The sequence below is a fragment of the Dryobates pubescens genome, chromosome 31 (genome assembly GCF_014839835.1).
Source record: "Dryobates pubescens isolate bDryPub1 chromosome 31, bDryPub1.pri, whole genome shotgun sequence".
Taxonomy (NCBI): Eukaryota; Metazoa; Chordata; class Aves; order Piciformes; family Picidae; genus Dryobates; species Dryobates pubescens.
Window position 1 is genome coordinate 8,973,656 of NC_071642.1, and position 18,955 is coordinate 8,992,610.

The 18,955-nt window shown below is 59.9% G+C and overlaps 1 protein-coding gene across 1 annotated transcript in view; it reads right to left on the reverse strand.

Moving 5' to 3' along the window:
* The window catches only part of AAK1 (AP2 associated kinase 1), a 90,954-nt gene that overhangs the window by 11,503 nt on the left and 60,496 nt on the right, over window positions 1-18,955 (reverse strand). Inside the window, exons 14-19 of the mRNA XM_054174918.1 lie at window positions 18,707-18,864; window positions 17,725-17,841; window positions 16,047-16,145; window positions 6,621-6,722; window positions 5,288-5,389; window positions 4,166-4,276 (exon numbers count right to left, since the gene is read on the reverse strand). Of these exons, the coding sequence (XP_054030893.1) occupies window positions 4,166-4,276; window positions 5,288-5,389; window positions 6,621-6,722; window positions 16,047-16,145; window positions 17,725-17,841; window positions 18,707-18,864 (689 nt within the window). The remainder of the gene's footprint in view (window positions 1-4,165; window positions 4,277-5,287; window positions 5,390-6,620; window positions 6,723-16,046; window positions 16,146-17,724; window positions 17,842-18,706; window positions 18,865-18,955) is intronic.

Genomic DNA, 18,955 nt, shown 5'->3' on the forward strand with positions numbered 1-18,955 from the left:
CAGGCCAAGGACAATGGCTTTGAAGCTGGGAGAGGAGAGACTGAGACTGGAGAGGTGGAAGAAAGTCTTGAGAGTCATGGTGGGGAGAGCCTGGCACAGGCTGCCCAGGGAGGCTGTGGCTGTCCCCTCCCTGGAGGTGTTCCAGGCCAGGCTGGAGGAGGCCTTGAGCAAGCTGTGCTGGTGGGAGGGGTCCCTGCCCATGGCAGGGGGTTGGAACTGGATGAGCTTGAAGGTCCCTTCCAACCTAAACCATTCTGTGGGGCTGTGGATCAGGCTGATGTGAGCCAGGGCACAGCAGTGCTGTAAAAGCAGCCTCTGCTCAAAGCTCTTCAGAGGAGATGAGCACTGACTGCCAAGCATCTCACACTCAGCTCCCACAAGCACCTCTGAAAGGCATCTGAAGGAGAAAACTGCCCTTCAGCAGGACTTGCAGAGCTGTAGAGGCTCACCACCACCTCTCTTTCTTGTGCCTCATGCTAAGTGAATCCACAGCCAAGGGATGTCCCCCCCTGGGCTCAGGCAGTCACTAAGGAGTTCAGAGCATGCAGCTCTCCACTGCACTTCAGCCAGAGGCCTTTGTGTGCCTGCCTGGCAGGGAGCAATGACTGCCTGGGATCTAGAGATGCTTGCAGGTCTGTACTTGTGGATGTGCAAGCTTCTCCCCAAAGAGCCTGGAGGAGCTCCAAGGCCCACAGCAATCCCAGCCTAAGCTCCCTCAACACTCCCAGGGACAGCTCCTGACACTGAGCAGCTCAGCTCCTTCAGGTGTGCTGCAGCAGCACTGCTCCACAGCTCAGTTTCATCACTGCTCTCCTTCCCTTTCCTTTTTTCACCCCCACAGCCTGGCTTACCTTGTGAATTTTTGGATATCAGCACTGGGATTGGATCAAACTCATCTTCTGTCACTTTCTCAGAGCCCTCAGGAGCATCAAAGCCTGATATCAGGTTAGTATCTTCTGCAGCAGGAAGGAGAAACAGAGGTAAAGGAGCAAAGAGAGCAGAGGAGGTTGGTTAGGATTGTTGCAAAGGGTTAGAACAGCTTCATGATCCCAGAGAGGGGTTAGGAGCAGAGCTGCATCTGGAAGCTGCAACCAAGTCTTGGGCAAGGAGGGGCAGAGGTTAAGAGAGCAAATTAAATGCAGAAGGGATGGGGGGGAAAGCAAAGCAGGCAGCAAGGCAAGAGATGAGAGCCAGAGAGAACCAGGCCCAGCCTGGCAGAGCTGTGCCAACAGCCTGGCCTTGAGCTGCCCTCAGGTGTCCCCAGCCCTTACTCCTCTGCTGTCAGGGTGCTGGAGGCCTGGAGCAAGCTGCCAGAGAGGTTGTGGAGTCTCCTCTGGAGAGCTTCCAACCCCCCCTGGGCACTGTGCCCCTGGGCAAGCTGCTGTGGGAGCCCTGCTGGAGCAGGGGGCTTGGGCTGGGGGAGCTCCAGAGCTCCCTTCCCCCTGCCCCCATGCTGGGATTTGGGGGTTCTGCACTCTCTGCCATCAGCCAGTGGCTGTCAGGTATCAGCACAGGGTGAGGGGGCAAGCCTGGCTCCCCAGCTGCCAGCTCCTGTGCACAGGGAGGGGAGGAAAGGGCTGGAAAAACCCAAACCAAGGCACAGAAGAACTTGCAGTGTGAGATGAAGCTCCTGTGGTGCTCCAAGCAGGGCAATATGAAGGGGCTGGAATGCCTGAAGATGTAACTAGATACCCAAAGGGAGGTTTCCAAGGCCTCTGGAGCTGTCCATGGACTCCAAACCATGTCAGCTGCAGTTAGAGACCTGGTGAGAGGCACTTCCACCACTCTGCACAGCAGGGCAGGCGTTTCTCTGCCTCTGCAGGCAGGGACAGACCCTCAGGGACTGTCCCACTCTGCTGTGTATCACCACTGGGTACTCTGGACCTGCCAGAATCTGGTCCCCAGTGCCTACAGGAAATGTTCCTGAGAGCCTGGCAAGGTCATGCTCAGGTCCAGGGCTGCCAAGGAACCTTCCTGGCCAACTGCTCTGCAGAGTGCAAGCTCTCACCCCAAGCTGACAGCCAGGGAACAGCTTTGTGAGGAGATGAGACAATAAACCACTGAGGAACAGAGCATGAGTTGGGTTGGAAAAGCCTCTGAGAGCATCCAGCCCAACCCCAACCCAACCCCAGCATGGCCACCAAACCATGGCCCCAGCTGCCATGGCCACAGGGCCCTGGAGCACCTCCAGCCATGGGGACTCCACCACCTCCCTGGGCAGCCTGGGCCAGGCCCTGACCACTCCTGCAGCAAAGGAATTGTTCCTCATCTTCAAGCTGAGCCTCCCCTGGCACAGTTCCAGGCCATTGCCTCTCCTTCTATCACCTGAGACTGGGCAGCAGAGCCCAACCCCCACCTGGCTCCAGCCTCCTCTCAGGAGCTGCAGAGAGCAATGAGCTCTCCCTCAGCCTCCTCTGCTCCAGCCTCAGTCCCCCCAGCTGCCTCAGCTGCTCCTCCCCAGCCCTGCTCTCCAGACCCTTCCCCAGCTCTGCTGCCCTTCTCTGGCCCTGCTCCAGCCCTCGATGGTCTGGACAAGTCCAGCCGAACACTTTTGTCCTCAGTGCTTCAGTTTGCATCCTGAGTTTCACCAGCCTGGGAGGGAAAGAATGCAATGGCTTGGGGAAAGGGAAAAAGCCACCCCCAGAACCTGTCAGAGCACTGCTGCTGCAAACTGGAACCAGCTTGGCTTTGGGAGAGCTAAAACATGGCCCAGGAGTGAAGTGTTGGGCAGAGAGGGACAGCTTGAGGAGGGAGGGAGAGCTCAGGAAGAGTGGGAGGAAGGGGAAGGAAGGAGGAGAGCCGAGGGAGGGAAGGAGGAGAGCCGAGGGAGGGAAGGAGGAGAGCCGAGGGAGGGAAGGAGGAGAGCCGAGGGAGGGAAGGAGGAGAGCCGAGGGAGGGAAGGAGGAGAGCCGAGGGAGGGAAGGAGGAGAGCCGAGGGAGGGAAGGAGCAGAGCCGAGGGAGGGAAGGAGCAGAGCCGAGGGGGGGAAGGAGCAGAGCCGAGGGGGGGAAGGAGCAGAGCCGAGGGGGGGAAGGAGGAGAGCCGAGGGGGGGAAGGAGGAGAGCCGAGGGGGGGAAGGAGGAGAGCCGAGGGGGGGAAGGAGGAGAGCCGAGGGAGGGAAGGAGGAGAGCCGAGGGAGGGAAGGAGGAGAGCCGAGGGAGGGAAGGAGGAGAGCCGAGGGAGGGAAGGAGGAGAGCCGAGGGAGGGAAGGAGGAGAGCCGAGGGGGGGAAGGAGGAGAGCCGAGGGAGGGAAGGAGGAGAGCCGAGGGAGGGAAGGAGGAGAGCCGAGGGAGGGAAGGAGGAGAGCCGAGGGAGGGAAGGAGGAGAGCCGAGGGGGGGAAGGAGCAGAGCCGAGGGGGGGAAGGAGGAGAGCCGAGGGGGGGAAGGAGGAGAGCCGAGGGGGGGAAGGAGGAGAGCCGAGGGAGGGAAGGAGGAGAGCCGAGGGAGGGAAGGAGGAGAGCCGAGGGAGGGAAGGAGGAGAGCCGAGGGAGGGAAGGAGGAGAGCCGAGGGAGGGAAGGAGCAGAGCCGAGGGAGGGAAGGAGCAGAGCCGAGGGAGGGAAGGAGGAGAGCCGAGGGAGGGAAGGAGGAGAGCCGAGGGAGGGAAGGAGGAGAGCCGAGGGGGGGAAGGAGCAGAGCCGAGGGGGGGAAGGAGCAGAGCCGAGGGGGGGAAGGAGCAGAGCCGAGGGGGGGAAGGAGGAGAGCCGAGGGGGGGAAGGAGGAGAGCCGAGGGGGGGACGGAGGAGAGCCGAGGGGGGGAAGGAGGAGAGCCGAGGGGGGGAAGGAGGAGAGCCGAGGGGGGGAAGGAGGAGAGCCGAGGGAGGGAAGGAGCAGAGCCGAGGGAGGGAAGGAGCAGAGCCGAGGGAGGGAAGGAGCAGAGCCGAGGGAGGGAAGGAGCAGAGCCGAGGGAGGGAAGGAGCAGAGCCGAGGGAGGGAAGGAGCAGAGCCGAGGGAGGGAAGGAGCAGAGCCGAGGGAGGGAAGGAGGAGAGCCGAGGGGGGGAAGGAGGAGAGCCGAGGGGGGGAAGGAGCAGAGCCGAGGGGGGGAAGGAGCAGAGCCGAGGGGGGGAAGGAGGAGAGCCGAGGGGGGGAAGGAGGAGAGCCGAGGGGGGGAAGGAGGAGAGCCGAGGGGGGGAAGGAGGAGAGCCGAGGGAGTGGGGGACAGTTTACCTTTGTGAGGCTGAGCTGTGAAAGCTACAGGAGCAAACTCATCCAAGAGGTCAGCAGCAGGGTTAGAAAGCAGAGAACAGTCAAGCAGTGAATCCTCCCCAGTGAGTGAGTCTGGATCCAGAGCAGCAGCCAGAAGCAGCGTGGAACAGACACAAAGAGTTAGCCCTCATGGACACCTTCCTGTCCCCACTCAGGGCACAAAGAGCTGGGCAGCAAAGCCAGCACAGAGCCTGCCCCTGTGTGATGGCAAAGGTTCCTCACTGCTCTGCAAGGGCAGAGGGGCTCCCAACACCTCCAAGCAATGCACAGCACAGGCTGGGGGTGACCTAAAGCTGAGCAGGCAACAAGGGAACCCCACAGCAGTGACACAAGAGGGGCAGGGGAGGGTGGGCAGGGACCCTCTGGCAGTGCACTGGCCATGTAGAGATATCAAGTCCCAAGAAGGGAAGGCTCTGTGGAGACCTCAGAGCAGCCTTCCAGTACCTGAAGGGGCTCCAGGGGAGCTGGGGAGGGACTTTGGACAAGGGCTGGGAGTGCCAGGCTGAGGGACAATGGCTGTGAGCTGGGAGAGGGGAGACTGAGACTGGAGATGAGGCAGAAATTGTTGAGAGTGAGGGTGGGGAGAGCCTGGCACAGGCTGCCCAGGGAGGCTGTGGAGACTCCCAAGCCTGGAGGTGTTGAAGGCCAGGCTGGATGAGGCCTTGAGCAGCCTGGGCTGGTGGGAGGTGTCCCTGCCCATGGCAGGGGCTTGGAGCTGGCTGAGCTTTGAGCTCCCTTCTCAACCCACCCCACCCCATGCATCTGCTGGGGATGTGGCCAGACCAAGGCCCTACAGTAAGCCAGGGCCATAAGCTGCTTACTGCCACAGGCCAGCAGCACAGACACAAGGCAGTGACTGCTCCATCAGAGCAGCAGGGGCTGGGGAGTGCTGCAGGGGCGCAGCAGCCTTCCCCACAAGGACGCAGGCGGCGCCGACCGCGCAGCACCCGCTGCCGGGACGCAGAGGAGCAAGCCCTGCTGCCACAGAGCTGGCCAGGCTCAGCCAGGCTGTGCTTGGCAGCCTCCACTGCCCACAGCAGCCTGGCACAGCCCTGCCCCTGCAGCACCCCCTGCCTCACCAACCTGTCCTGTTGGAGGCCAGCGACTCGCTCTGGGACGCCAGGCGCTGGGGCAGCGGAGCCTCCAGCCCCGGGATCAGGCTCTCCACAGCCACCTCAGCTTTTCCTTTCCACAGGGGCACAGCAGCAGGGCAGAGAAGAAGCCAGAGGTTAGTTTGGCAAGACAGAGCAGGAAGTGCAGTGGCAGCTGTCTGAAGCCTTTAGTGACTCTGTGTGCTGGCTCCAAGAGGCTGCAGTCAGAGCCATGCCAGGTGAGGGCCAAGGGAGGGCAGGGGGTTGGGGGCTGGGTTGGGGCAGCTCTGTGTTTGATTTACTTGGTGCAGCCCAATCTGAAACAGGGGCTGGGAGTGACAGGAGGAGAGGGAAGCCTGAGGAGGGCAGATTGAGACTGGAGATGAAGAAGTTCTGGAGAGTGAGGGTGGGGAGAGCCTGGCACAGGCTGCCCAGGGAGGCTGTGGCTGCCTCCTGCCTGGAGGGGCTCCAGGCCAGGCTGGCTGAGGCCTTGAGCAGCCTGGGCTGGTGGGAGGTGTCCCTGCCCCTGGCAGGGGGTTGGAGCTGGCTGAGCTCTGAGATTCCTTCCAAGCCAACCCACTGTTTGGCTCTGTTTGCTCAAATGCTAGGACCAGCCCTGGTCTGTGGGTCAGCCTGGGAGCTGAAGCAGTGTTTCTGGTGGCACAGCAGGCTGTGGGGCTGTGATCTGCAGGATCATTCCCTAAGAGCATTCAGACAACTGCCACAAATTGCAGGAGGCAGAGAGTCTTCCTAGTGCTGAGGTGCCTCACTCCCAACCTTCCTAACCAAAGCCACAAGGCTGCAAGCAGCCAGCCAGGGGTCCCTGCCTGGGCCCCAGCCCCACCAAGGCAGCTGACTGCAACTCTCTGCAGCCTGCAATGCTTAGTGCTCAGCACACCTGGCAAGGAGCTCCAAGCCTGGCTACAGCTCTGGAGCCTGCTGCAGCTGGGCTCCTGCCAGCCCAGCATGGGCATGCTCAGGATGTGACCCATGGGGAAGGCAAGGCTGCCCTCAGGCTGCTGAGGGTGCTGGCCAGAGCCTGGGCTCTGGAATGAAAGGCTTTTGTTGCTGTTCTCCTTCACCCAATGAGCTTCTCAAGGCCAGCAGCACGCAGCAGGCACAGCCAGGCCAGGGAGCAAGCCTGGCCCTCGAGCACCAAGGCTCCACTGCAGCAGAGGCAGATCCAGCTCAGCACCATCCAGTGCTGGTCCTGTCAGGTTGCAGCTGAGCAGCACCAGTGGCCAGTTTCAAGCCCAGTGGAGGGCACCCCAGTTCATGCAGGGCAGGGCAGGGCAGGGGGAGGAGGCCCCCGGGGTCCTTTTTACCATTGCCAGTGTCTGAGGTGCTACCGAAGGGGTCAGCCAGGGGCAGCAGCTCGGGCAGCAGCAGCGCAGGCTCAGGAGATTTCAGGCCCTCAATCAGTTTCTCTGGGTTAAGCAGGAAAAGGAGGAAGGCAGCAGAGAGCAGGAGGGGGAGGATACAAGAAAAGAGAAGGTTAGTGAGGTGCTGGGCTCAGTGCCTCCTGCCCAGCGTGCCAGCCACGGGAGCACCGGCACGGCTCCACGTCGGCACTGAGGCACAGAGGGCAGTGGATCAGCAGCTGGTCATGGGGACCTAGGGCAGCTGAGGACAGCCTCACCCACAGGAGATCCTTCTCAGCCTTTGCAGGAGACCTCAGAGAAGCCTTCAGCACCTGAAGGGGGCTACAGGAGAGCTGGAGGGACTTTGGACAAGGGCTGGGAGTGACAGGGCAAAGGGGAAGGGATCAAAGCTTGAGGAGGGCAGATTGAGACTGGAGATGAGGAAGAAGTTGAGAGTGAGGGTGGGGAGAGCCTGGCACAGGCTGCCCAGGGAGGCTGTGGCTGCCTCCTGCCTGGGGGTGTTGAAGGCCAGGCTGGATGAGGTCTTGAGCAGCTGAGTGTAGCTGAGAGCTGTCCCTGCCCATGGCAGGGGGCTGGAGCTGGATGAGCTTTGAGCTCCCTTCCAACCCAACCCTTTCCATCCATGAATAGGAGCTGAGCAGAAGCTCAAGGTGGTAGAGCTGGGCAGACAGCACCTCTGACACTGCTCAGATGGCTCAGGCTGGAATGGACCTCAGAGATCATCTCCTCCAACCCCCTGCCACGGGCAGGGACAGCTCTCAGCTAGACTCAGCTGCTCCAGGCCTCATCCAGCCTGGCCTTCAACACCCCCAGGCAGGAGGCAGCCACAGCCTCCCTGGGCAGCCTGGGCCAGGCTCTCACCACCCTCACACTGAACAACTTCTTCCTCAGCTCCACTCCAACCCTGCTCTGCCTCAGCTTCAAACCATTCCCCCTTGGCCTGGCTCAGACACCCTCAGCAAAAGTCTCTCTGCAGCCTTCCTGCAGGATCCCTTCAGGTCCTGGCAGGCAGCTCTGAGGTCCCCCTGGAGCCTTCTCCTCTGCAGGCTGCACAGCCCCAGCTCCCTCAGCCTGTGCTCACAGCAGAGCTGCTCCAGCCCTTGGAGCATCTTTGTGGCCTCCCCTGGCCTCTCTCCAGCAGCTCCAGGTCCTTCTTGTGCTGGGGACCCCAGAGCTGGAGGCAGGACTGGAGGTGAGGTCTGAGCAGAGCAGTTTCAATGTGGCCATCTCAGGTTGGAGTGGTTGCATCTGGAAGCCAACCCCAGCAGGATCTGTGGCACTGCCACTGCTGTGCCCTTCTCCATCCCCAGCTCACGTTCTGAGCTCAGGGGCTGCTCTGAGCAGTTCAGTGTGCTCAGAACTGCAGAGCCTGTGGACCAGAGCTGCAGACACAAACACTGAAGGCACCTAGCAGAGATATCCAACCCTCTGATTGCCCTACAGAAATAACTCAACAGCCTGGGGGCTTTGGAACTGCTTCTTCACAGCAGGACAGCTTCTCCTCCCCACGTCAAACCTCCCAAGCCAACACACTAAAGCAGCCAGGAACCAAAACCAAGCCACCCATGAGGCAGTGGTTGCACCACTGGAGGTCAGCCTAAAGGAGGAACCTGATGGGAACCCTGAGCAGACTCAAAACCTTCCCAACCCTGTGAGGAACACTCAGTTTCTGAGCTGGGATCTGCTGAAGGCAGCAGAGCCCAGCCAGAGGCAGCACCCTGGGCCTCCCAGCAGCATCCTGGGGTGGATGGAGGGGCTGGGAGCAGGGCTGGGCAGTGGCAGGAGCTGCTGATGCCATCAAGAGGAGGCTGAAAAGGGCAGAAGGCATCCCAGCATGTTGGGAAAAGTAAGGCAGGGGAGACTTGGGAGGCCAGGGAGCACGCTCAGGGGCTCCTCCAGGGAGGGAGGTGTCCATCAGAGCAGCCAGGGCAGGCAGCAAGCAGAGGGCACAGCTGGGACAGGAGCTCTGGACTGGCTCAGAGCTGGGCAGTGCCAGGCTGGGTTCCACCCCCCTTGGAGATGAAGATGTGGACACTGTGACTGCTCCCCCAGCTCAGGGCTCAGAGAGTCCTCTCCAAGCAGACCCTCCCCTAATCCCTGCTTGTCAATGCCACTGCCAGCTCCTCCCTGGCATCCAGCTGCACCTCCCAGCCCATCCACACAGGGCTCACTCCCTTCACCAGCCCATTCCCAAGTGTCTGGCTGCAGGAGGTCTCCACCAACCTTACCTTTCCAGTTTCCTTCTCCAGAGCTTCAGGGTTTCACTTGAGCTCAGTGGAGCTGCCTCTTGTTTAGGCCCCAGCCAGCTGCCCACTGAGCTCCCCCCTGACTTTTCAAAGCCCCAGAATCAGCAGCCTGTGGATTCTCCTCTCCTCCCCACAGCTCACTTTGCCCTCCTGCCCCCTGGGCTCAGCTGGGTTTATGGAAAGCTTTGGCCTGTCAGGGTTCTTTGTCACCTGTCTCAGGAGGTCACCTTTCTTGTGCCCTTCCTTGGTGCCAACACTCTCACAGCCACTGCTCCACTCAGGGCAGGGGGAAAAGGAACTTCAGCCCTTTAGAGTGAGGCTCAGAAGCTCCACAAAGCCCAGGAGGGGTCAGGATGAGTGGGAGATACCAAGAGGTGCCTCACTGTTGTGGGGCCCAGCAGAGGATTCCCCCAGGGCAGGGGCTGTGTTTGGTCTTGGACTGACCTGTAGCAGTAAAAGATAATAGAGCAGCAGCTGCCTAAGTGGTGGGAAGCTCACATCCAGACCAGGAGCAAAGGAGAAGGTAGAGAAGGCCTAGCTCAAGCCACAGCTCTGCCTCAGCTGGGTAGAAGGTTGGCCTGGATGCCCTTGGAAGTCCCTTCCAGCCTCTGGGATTCTCTCCAAGGCATCAATCACCACCAGAGGATGCAGGATGGCTTTGCAGCTTGGGACAAGAAACCAAGGTCCAGCCTCATGTGCAGGCTGAGCAGCTGCAGCTTTGGCCAAGCCAGTGAGCACATTTTGACCTCCTCCTTCAGCTCCCTTCTTTCCTAACACCTGCAGAAACCTGGTGGTGGAGATCCACACTCAGTCAGGCTGCAGCTGCAGCACCACTGCCAAGCACTCTGTGCTGGCATGCTTGGCCACACACCCAGCCAGCCACAGAGGAGCTGCAGGAAGCATCTTCAGGAGACCCAGAGTGAGGTGAAAGAAACCCAAAGCAAGAGCTGAGGAGGCAGCTGGGGGTTAGTCAGAGCAGGTTATGGGCAGGAAGAAAGAGTGCTGAGAAACCTGCAGGTTAGAAAGGGAACAGAGGGGTCAGGGTCTGCCAGCCCTGGGGAACAACCAGGATGCAGCATCTCAGAGCCAAAAGTCCAGCAGGCAGGCACCACACACAGCAAGAAGGTTACTCACTGGTGTGCTGGGGAGGGCTAGCAAAGAGAGAGACAGCTCAGCAGAGCACACAGCAGAGCTCTGTCCTTCGGAGGGCAGCTGGGGAAAGAGGCAGAGGGAGAAGATGCTGCTGTGAGAGGGAGGGCAGGGGAGACAGTGCAGAACGGCCCCTGGGGCACCCCTGCCTGCTGAGGAACCAAGGTTACAGGAGGCCCTGCAAGCTGCTCAGCAGCAGAGGACCTGGGAAAATGCCCTGGGTCTGAATTTCCCTTCATGGAGTTTCTGTGCAAGGAAATTCTTCTGAGAGAAGCACCACAGAGACTCCAGGAAGGAAAAGCAAAGAGCAGTGCCAGGGAATGCTTCTTGCAGAGCACAGAGGCAGGAGAGCAGCAAGTGGCAGGCTCCCACTTCACACCTGGCTGCAGAGCACTCTGACACAGGCTCCCAGGGGGGAGCCCAATGCAACCATCCCAGGCTGGCTCAGGAGCTCAAACACTCAGCAACTGCCACCTCTGGGCCCCAGCTCCAAAGCCAGCACTGGGCACCATGCACCCTCCTTCAGCTGGGATCCTGGGGGGCTGCTGGGTTTGCCCACCCAATGATCCATCCTGGTCACCAAAGGGGGAGAGCATGGACAGGAGAGGTGGCCACATGGAGAGCAAACACAAGTGGTGGCCCTCAGGGCTTGGACATCTCTGTGGGTGCCATGGGCACAGTGGAGGCACAATCAGCAAGTCTGAGATGACACCAAGCTGGGTGGTGGGGCTGACACCAAGCTGGGTGGTGGGGCTGACACCAAGCTGGGTGGTGGGGCTGACACACTGGAGGGAAGGGATCCAGCCAGAGGGACCTAGGCAGGCTGCAGAGCTGGGCTCAAGGCAACCTCAGCAAGTCCAACAAGGCCAAGGGCAAGGTTCCTGCAGCTGGGGCAGGGCAATCCCCAGCACAGACCCAGCCTGGGGGAGGAGTGGCTAAGAGCAGCCTGCAGGAGAAGGCCTTGGAGGGGTCAGGTGGTGACAGAGTCCCCAGGAGCCAGCACTGGTCCCTGGCAGCCCAGAGCCAGCTGAGTGCTGAGCTGCAGCCAGAGCAGGGAGAGCAGCAGCACAGGGAGGGGATTCTGCCCCTCTGCTCTGCTCTGCTCAGCCCCCACCTGCAGCACTGCCTCCAGCTCTGGGCCCCCAGCACAGGAAGGACCTGGAGCTGCTGGAGAGGCTCCAGAGGAGGCCACCAAGGTGAGCAGAGGCTGCAGAACCTCCCCTGTGGGGACAGGCTGGGAGAGTTGGGGCTGTTCAGGTTGGAGAAGAGAAGGGTCCAGGGAGAGCTCAGAGCAGCCTTCCAGTACCTGAAGGGCTCCAGGGGTTCTGGGGAGGGACTTTGGACAAGGGCTGGGACTGCCAGGATGAGGGCCAATGGCTTTGAGCTGGGAGAGGAGAGACTGAGACTGGAGATGAGGAAGAAATTGTTGAGAGTGAGGAGAGCCTGGCACAGGCTGCCCAGGGAGGCTGTGGCTGCCTCCTGCCTGGAGGTGTTCAGGGCCAGGCTGGCTGAGGCCTTGAGCAGCCTGTGCTGGTGGGAGGTGTCCCTGCCCAGGGCAGGGGGTTGGCACTGGATGATCTTCAAGGTCTCTTTCAACCCAACCCATTCTGTGATCCTGTGACTCCCTGGCTTGTCCTCTCCTCCCTGCAGAAGAGGGGTGGTGAGTGTGGGCCCCTGGCAGCACAGCAAGGAAGGAGAAGTTGCTGAGCAGCAGCACTAAGCTGTGAGAGCTGAGAAGGAGAAGCTCTGCTCCTGTCTGCTGCTGGATGGAGCAGGACCTCCCCTGTGCTGCTGAGTGCTGTGGGGTTGAGCCTGTGTGCAGGGGAGCAGCAGGGGTGGGCTCTGCAGCAGCAGGGAGCAGAGGGAATGCCCCCTGTGCACCCCAGTGGCTGCTGGGATGCTGTTAGCCCTTTTCAGAAGGGAGTGGATCAGGCTCTGAAGTTGGAGATGGCCACTTGCTCCCTGCAGTCATTCAGCATCCTGCCTGCAGCTGAGAGCCAGACAGGAAGAGTTTGAGCAGCAGCAGCACCAAGCAGCCTCTGCACCACTGCCTGCCTCAGGATGGGGGGCAGGAGAGGAGCTCAGTGTCCAGCACAGCTCAGCAAACCTGCAGACATGGCTGGGGAGGGAAGCAGGCCCAGCAAGCCTGCCTGTGCCACCTGGACCTGTGCTGGAGTCTTGGCTGGGCTGGAAGGGCAAACAGTGCTGCCTAGCAGAGTGCTTGGTGTGTTGGGTGCTCCAAAGCTTTCAGGTAACACTTGGGGGATGAATTTTGCCTTTTTATTTCCTTCTCCCACTCAGAGACTTGGCTGTGCTCACCCTGGCCCAAGGGGATGCTCAGCAGGGCTAAGGCAGCTGGCTGGCACTCCCAGCCCTTGCCCAAAGTCCCTCCCCAGCTCTCCTGGAGCCCTTCAGGTACTGCAAGGTTGCTCTGAGCTCTCCCTGGAGCCTTCTCTTCTCCAGGCTGAACAGCCCCAACTCTCCCAAGCCTGTCCCCACAGGGAAGGTGCTCCCCTCTGCAGCTTCTCAGCTCATCTTCATCTCAGGCCCCCCCAGGACTCCCTGTGCCAAGTGCAGCTTGCCCTGCTCAGAGTTCAGTCCCCAGTGGCAGGCATGCAGCAGGGCAGTGCCCCCCCTGCCCCAGCTCTCCCCTGGGGCCCAGCAGCAGTGAACCCTGCAGGCAGCTCCCCAGGAGCCTGCCTCCCCTTCCTCCAAATGTCTGCAGCAGGAAGGTTTCCTTCCCCCTTCTTTCAGCAGATGTTTTGCCACAGTCCTCCCTCCCTCTCACCAGCTGCTCTTCCTGGGTACAGTTCCATCAAGGACTGCAACCATTCCATGGTGGAGAAGGAGAAACCTGCTGGAAACCATTCTGCTGCCACTTGATTGCTGCCCAGGGCTGCTCTCTGTGCCCTCTTCTCTAGAAGCACTTAGTGAGGCATGGGGAACAGCCTCCTCTGGGATGCTCATGGGCAGGAGGCAGCCTGCTGTCCAGAGGGGGTCTTTGGAGCTGGCCACACAAAGCTCACCAAAGCCACAGACCAGCAGAGGCAACCAAGACCACACCTGCTGGCTGCAGCTGCTCAGCTCAGCTCAGTGTCCTCCATGGGAACATCCTGAGGCTCTCTGGGGATGCACTCTGTGGCTCTGGGTCCTCTGCTAATCACAGTCACAGAATGGGAAGGGTTGGAAGGGACCTCCAGAGATCACCATTCCAGCCCCCTGCCAGAGCAGGGTCCCCCAGGGCAGGGCACACAGAACACATCCAGGTGGGGCTGGAAAGGCTCCAGAGCAGGAGACTCCACAACCTCTCTGGGCAGCCTGCTCCAGGCCTCTGGGACCCTCATGTTGAAGTGAAACTTCCTGGGTTCCAGTTTGTGCCCACTGCCCCTTGTCCAGGACACCACTGACCAGAGCCTGACACCTTCTCCTTGACCCCCACCTTCAGTCTTCTCCAGGCTAAGCAGCCCCAGGCCCTCAGCCCTCCTCCTCACACAGATGTTCCAGGCCCTTCATCATCCTCCTAGCCTCCACTGGACTCCCTCTAGCAGTTTCCTGTCCCTCTTGAGCTGGGGAGCCCAGAGCTCTACACAGGACCCCAGCTGTGGCCTCACCACAGCAGTGCAGATGGAAAGCAGAACCTCCCTTGCCCTGCTAACCACTCTCCTCTTCATGCCCCCCAGGACACCCTCATCACCATTCACTGCTTCCAGTCTGTGACAGAAAGGCTCCCCCTGAGCACTCAGAGGCAAGGTGAGAGAACCCAGGGAGCTCTTTGGCCAACACTCAAGTGATGCCACCTGGCCCCTCAGGTGCCAGCACAGGGAGCAAGGTCCTGGTTGGAGTCAACAAAAGGCAGCTGAGCTCTCAGGCAGAGCCTCAGCTGTGGAGGCTGAGGGTGCAGGGAGCTGCCAAAAGTGGCTCTGTGTGACAAGCAGGAGCTCAAAGCCTCACTTCTGCCCCTGCTGAAAGCCCTCCTGAACAACACTGCTCTTGTCACCAAGGGGCAGCAGCTCCTGCAAGGGCTCTGCCATGCTCCCTGGCTAGACAGAGATGGGGAAAATGCTGCCCAGGACATTCACCACTGAGGCTCTCTCAGACAGAAACCTACTTCCAGCAGGAAGCAAACCTTCAGCAAGCACTCTGAGAGCCCCAGCAACCCCTGCACAGAACTGAGGCAGCCTGGAGATGGAGATCTTAAGGGACCAGACCCCCCCCAGCTGTCCTGAGCCAAGGAGCACACCTGGCAGGTGCCTTTCATCTGCAGGTCAGCACCTCCCCCCCAGCCAGGACCTCTGGGCTTGCTGTGGGGACTCTCAGCACAGGTAGAGCAGACAGAGAAGAGCAGAGCAGACTCTGTTCTGTGTGGCAGATAGCCAGGGACTGAAAAATCCAGGCTTTACCTCTCCTGTTGAATTCACAAGCACAGTGATCCCTCTGTGGGCCCAGAGACAAGGGTAAGTGACAGGCCTGGGTTTTGAACACCTGCCTGAGCTCCTCACATTTGAGGGCAAAGCAAATCAAAGTGGAGAGATCCTGGCAGGAACCTGCAGGAAGCTAAGAGAGCAGAACCTCAGATCTCCTGCATGCTCTTAGCCCATGGAAGGAGCTCAAGAGGAGCAGACACAGGCAGAGAGATGAGCAAGAGAAGGTTCAGGGGGCCTGCAGGGACACCCCATGGGCAGGGACAGATCTGTGGCACCACCACCACTGCAGCCAGCTGCAGCTCTGGTTGTCTGCACCCCAGGGCAGGGTGGAGAGGCAATTTCTCTGCTCTGAAGAGCTGTGGAGCAGGCAGAGCTAAGGCAGCAGCTCCTGCTCTGTGCTGTGCACAATGCAGTGAGGAAGAGCAGAGCCTTGGTGTGCAGCTGGGCACAGGCAGCTTGCTGGGGGGCAGCTAAATGCTAGGGCTGGGCTGACAGACTTCCAGTCAGGAAAAGCAGCACTTCCCAGGAGCATTTGTGGGGAGGAGTGGAGACAAACAGGCACTCAGCTGCCTTCTGCAGGGCCTTGGCACACTGCAGCTGGGCAGCTCAGCTCTGGGCACACACCCCCCCATGAAGGCTGTGAGCTCTGCTGCTTCTCTCAACCTGCAGCATTTAGAAGCAAAATCTCTTCTGAATCCAAACATATTTCTCATGCTCTCTGAGCACCAAGCAGAAGGAAGCAAGTTCCACACAGCTGGGGGAAAAAATAGATCCTTTTTTCCCCTGAATTGCTCAAGATTGCATGGTGAAGATGCCATCCTCACAGCTTGAGCTGAGGACAGGGCTGAGAGCTGGAAGCAGCTCTTGTGCTCTGCTGCTAGCTGCCAAGAAGGGACCTGCCCCACACCTTCACCAGAGGGCTTAGAGAGCCTCCCAAGGTAAAAGCCTTCCCATCTTCCAAATCCCACCGACCTGCAAATAAGCTGCTGAGCACTTACATAACCTGCTGCTGAGAGGTGCTGGCTGCTGCAGGCCTGCAGGTGGTACGGCAAAGGAAATGCAAGCAGCTCCCAGGGAGCAAAGCCTGCCAGCTCTGAAAGGTTACAGCTCAAGTGGTGCTCCATGTGAAGCACGAAGCTGCAGCAGGCCTGGGAAGCCAAAGAAACTCCAACTCTGATGGGCAAGGAGAGGACAGCAGGAAGCAAGCTGACAATTCCTGAGCTGGAAACAGCTTTGGGCAGGGCAGGGATCAGTGGAACATCACCCAGAGATTATTTTTGCCTTTGAACACTGAACTTTTCAAGACACCAAGGCTGCTGCTGCTGCTAGGAGCAGCTCCACAAGCCATGGGAGCTCTGTGCTCAGCACCGCTCCCACCTCCCCCAGACACTGGGGCACAGAAGTGCTACCTGAGAGCCCCAGAGCTCAGCAGGGCCTGGCCAGCACCCAGCACCGCTGCCTGAGGCTCAGGAGCTCAGCTGGGCCCAGGAGCACAGCTGGGAGAGCACAAAGCCAGCAGCTGGAGCCTGGGCCCCTCCAGAGGTGGTTACCTGGCGTGTCGGATAGCGGGAGAGGAATGAAAGGATCAGGCACAGTCAGGAGGGAAGGGCTGGTGTCCAAACCCAGGATGTCTTTTGCTTTCTCAGCTGCTAAGCAGGAAGAGAAAAGGCAGAGTGAAACAGAGAAGAGAGAGAGGCAGAAAGCACAGAGCAGAATCTCAGCACAGAGCTACAGCCCGAGCCCTGCCGAGGCCCCCGGACACAGGCAGGCTCAGAACAAGCTCTGTGCTGCTGCTGAGAAGGGAAACCCAAAGCAGTGCAGCCCTGTGGCTCCCCAGCACACTCAGCCCACACATCTCAGGAGATTCCCTCCCAGGGAAGCTCTTTTCCTCTCACTTTGCAGCATCACAAAAGGTGCAGTGCCCTAACAAAGGGGAGGCAGCAGCCGGCCCCAGGCTGGGCCTCAGGGTCTGCAGCAACAGAGCCAGCAGGCTGCAGCAGGCAAAGAAAGAGGCTGCAAGTGGCACAAGGTCCAAGACAGCTTCCTGCACCAAGCCACAGCACAGGAGAGTCAAGGAGCACATTTTAAACACAACCTCAAGAAGAACTGAAGCTGCTCCAGCAGCCAGATGGTGCAGATGCTTCTCAGGCTCTGCGGAAGGGGAGCTGCAGCTGCTCAGCATCACTGCACAAAGGCCGCTGGACCACCCTGCCAGGGCCCAGCACCATCCTGCCAGGGCCCAGGCAGCTGGACAAGACCATAAAGCAACTCTCCACAGCACTCTGGCACCATGGGCTCTGAGGCCTTAGCTCTCAGGTAAGAGTCCACACCACCAAGGCTCAGTTTTAAGCTCCTCTAAAGCTCTTTTTACAAGTAAAAATTAGCATAAATGGATTTGTCTCTTCCTGCCCCACAGAGGATCCTTCAGGCCTCCTCTCCCCCAGGGCTGCTGCCCCAGGGCTGGGGAAGCACCAAACAACTGCTCTGTCCCCAGCAGCAGTGGCTGCACAAGATGGGGCAGAGGATCCCCTCCAGCTGGGGCTGCTGGCAGCAGTTTCCCCATGCTGTGCTTGGCAGGCTCCTGCTGCTGCTGCCCCAGACACAGCAGCACCACAAACTCACCCAGGGGCTGTTCATGGCAAAACCTCAGCACCCAGGGACCAAAGGAGACACCAAACAAGGTCACATGCAGAGTCCTCTGCAGAGAAGCTCCACAGACCAACCAAGGGCTCCAGGCCTCTGGCCCCAGGCAGCACAGCCATGGAAGCCTTCTGCCTTCCCCATTTTCCATGAGCAGCTCTGCTCTCCACTTCTTCCACTGTCCTCATGCTGTGGCAGGGACATCATCATCCCTGCTCCTCTCCTTCACACAGCTGAAGCAGGAACATCTGACTGCTGCCTCCCAGCCCCAACACCACCCAACACACTTCACCTCTACTCAGGAGCTGTGCAGAACCTCCACAGCTTAAGGGCCTCACTGAGTTCCCCCCTCACCAAAAGCCTACAGAAGGTACCCCCTGCCCCTGCTACCCAACTGTGACACACTCATGTGCTGGTCACACTTCCCTTCTTTACTGAAGGGCCAGGTCTACCCTGCACTCTCAGAGCCAAGGCCCAGCTCACTTCATGCCACTTCCAGCTCCCTTTCCAAGAGGCTATGGCAAAGAGCTGCCAGATTCTGCAGTGCTGGCCAGGGCACTGCCCTGCAGGATGCATTCACAAACTCACCTGAGCCAGCAGTGAAGGAAGAGCCACCAAAAGCATCTGGCTGGGCTGCAGCTGAGGCAGGCTGGAAGCCTGGAATCAAGTTCTCTGTGGAACTGCCCATTTTCTCTGGAGCTTTCCCTGAAATGCCAGAGGCAGAGTTAGGGGAATACAAAAGTCCATTCTGAAGGCAAGCTGCTGCTGCCTGGACATTTTTAGGACCAGGTGACTTAAGCTCCTTCCTGCAAATCCTAACTTGAGGAAGCAGAGTTTAAACCACAGCTTCTACAGCCAACAGCTGGAGGCCCCTCAGAAGGCAGCCAGCACCTCTGGGGTCATGCTGCCTTCACTGCAACTGCCCAGCAGAGAGCTGGACCTGAGAAGGGAGGCTGGAAGGATTTAGCTCTCAGGTTGGTGGAATGGGTTGGGTTGGAAGGGACCTTCAAGATCATCCAGTGCCAACCCCCTGCCATGGGCAGGGACACCTCCCACCAGCACAGCTTGCTCAAGGTCTCATCCAGCCTGACCCCCAGGCAGGAGGCAGCCACAGCCTCCCTGGGCAGCCTGTGCCAGGCTCTCCCCACCCTCACTCTCAACAATTTCTGCCTCATCTCCAGTCTCAGTCTCCCCTCTCCCAGCTCAAAGCCACTGTCCCTCAGCCTGGCACTCCCAGCCCTTGTCCAAAGTCCCTCCCCAGCTCTCCTGGAGCCCCTTCAGCTACTGAAAAGTTGCTGTGAGTTCTCCCTGGAGCCTTCTCTCCTCCAGGCTGAACAGCCCCAACTCTCCCAGCCTGCCCCCACAGGGGAGGTGCTTCAGCCCTCTGATCATCCTCACATCCTCTTCTGGACCCTCTCCAGCAGTCTGAGGTCCCTCTTATGCTGGGGACAGCAGAAGAGGCACAGAGGAGCACGATAGAAAGGTCTGAAGCATCTGCACATGCCGTGCTCAGGCCCTGGCAGCTGCTCTGCTGGGGGCAGGCTGCTGGGAGCCCTGCCCAGGCACCTACCCTCGCCCAGCTTGGCAAAGTCCTTGTTGAGCAGTTCCTCAGCAGTCAGCTTGGAGAAGTTGTCATCGTCGAAGGGGTTCCAGGAGGAGACATCAGGAGGGTTATAGACATTCTGCTGGGAGGTCCTTGGGGAGCCCGAGGGAGTGGTGGAAGCAGACCTGGATGTGATCAGCCCAAGGCAACAGCAGTCAGCACCAACCCACCCAAAGCCACCTGGAGCTGCTCCAAGCTCCTGCGTTTCAGGGACTC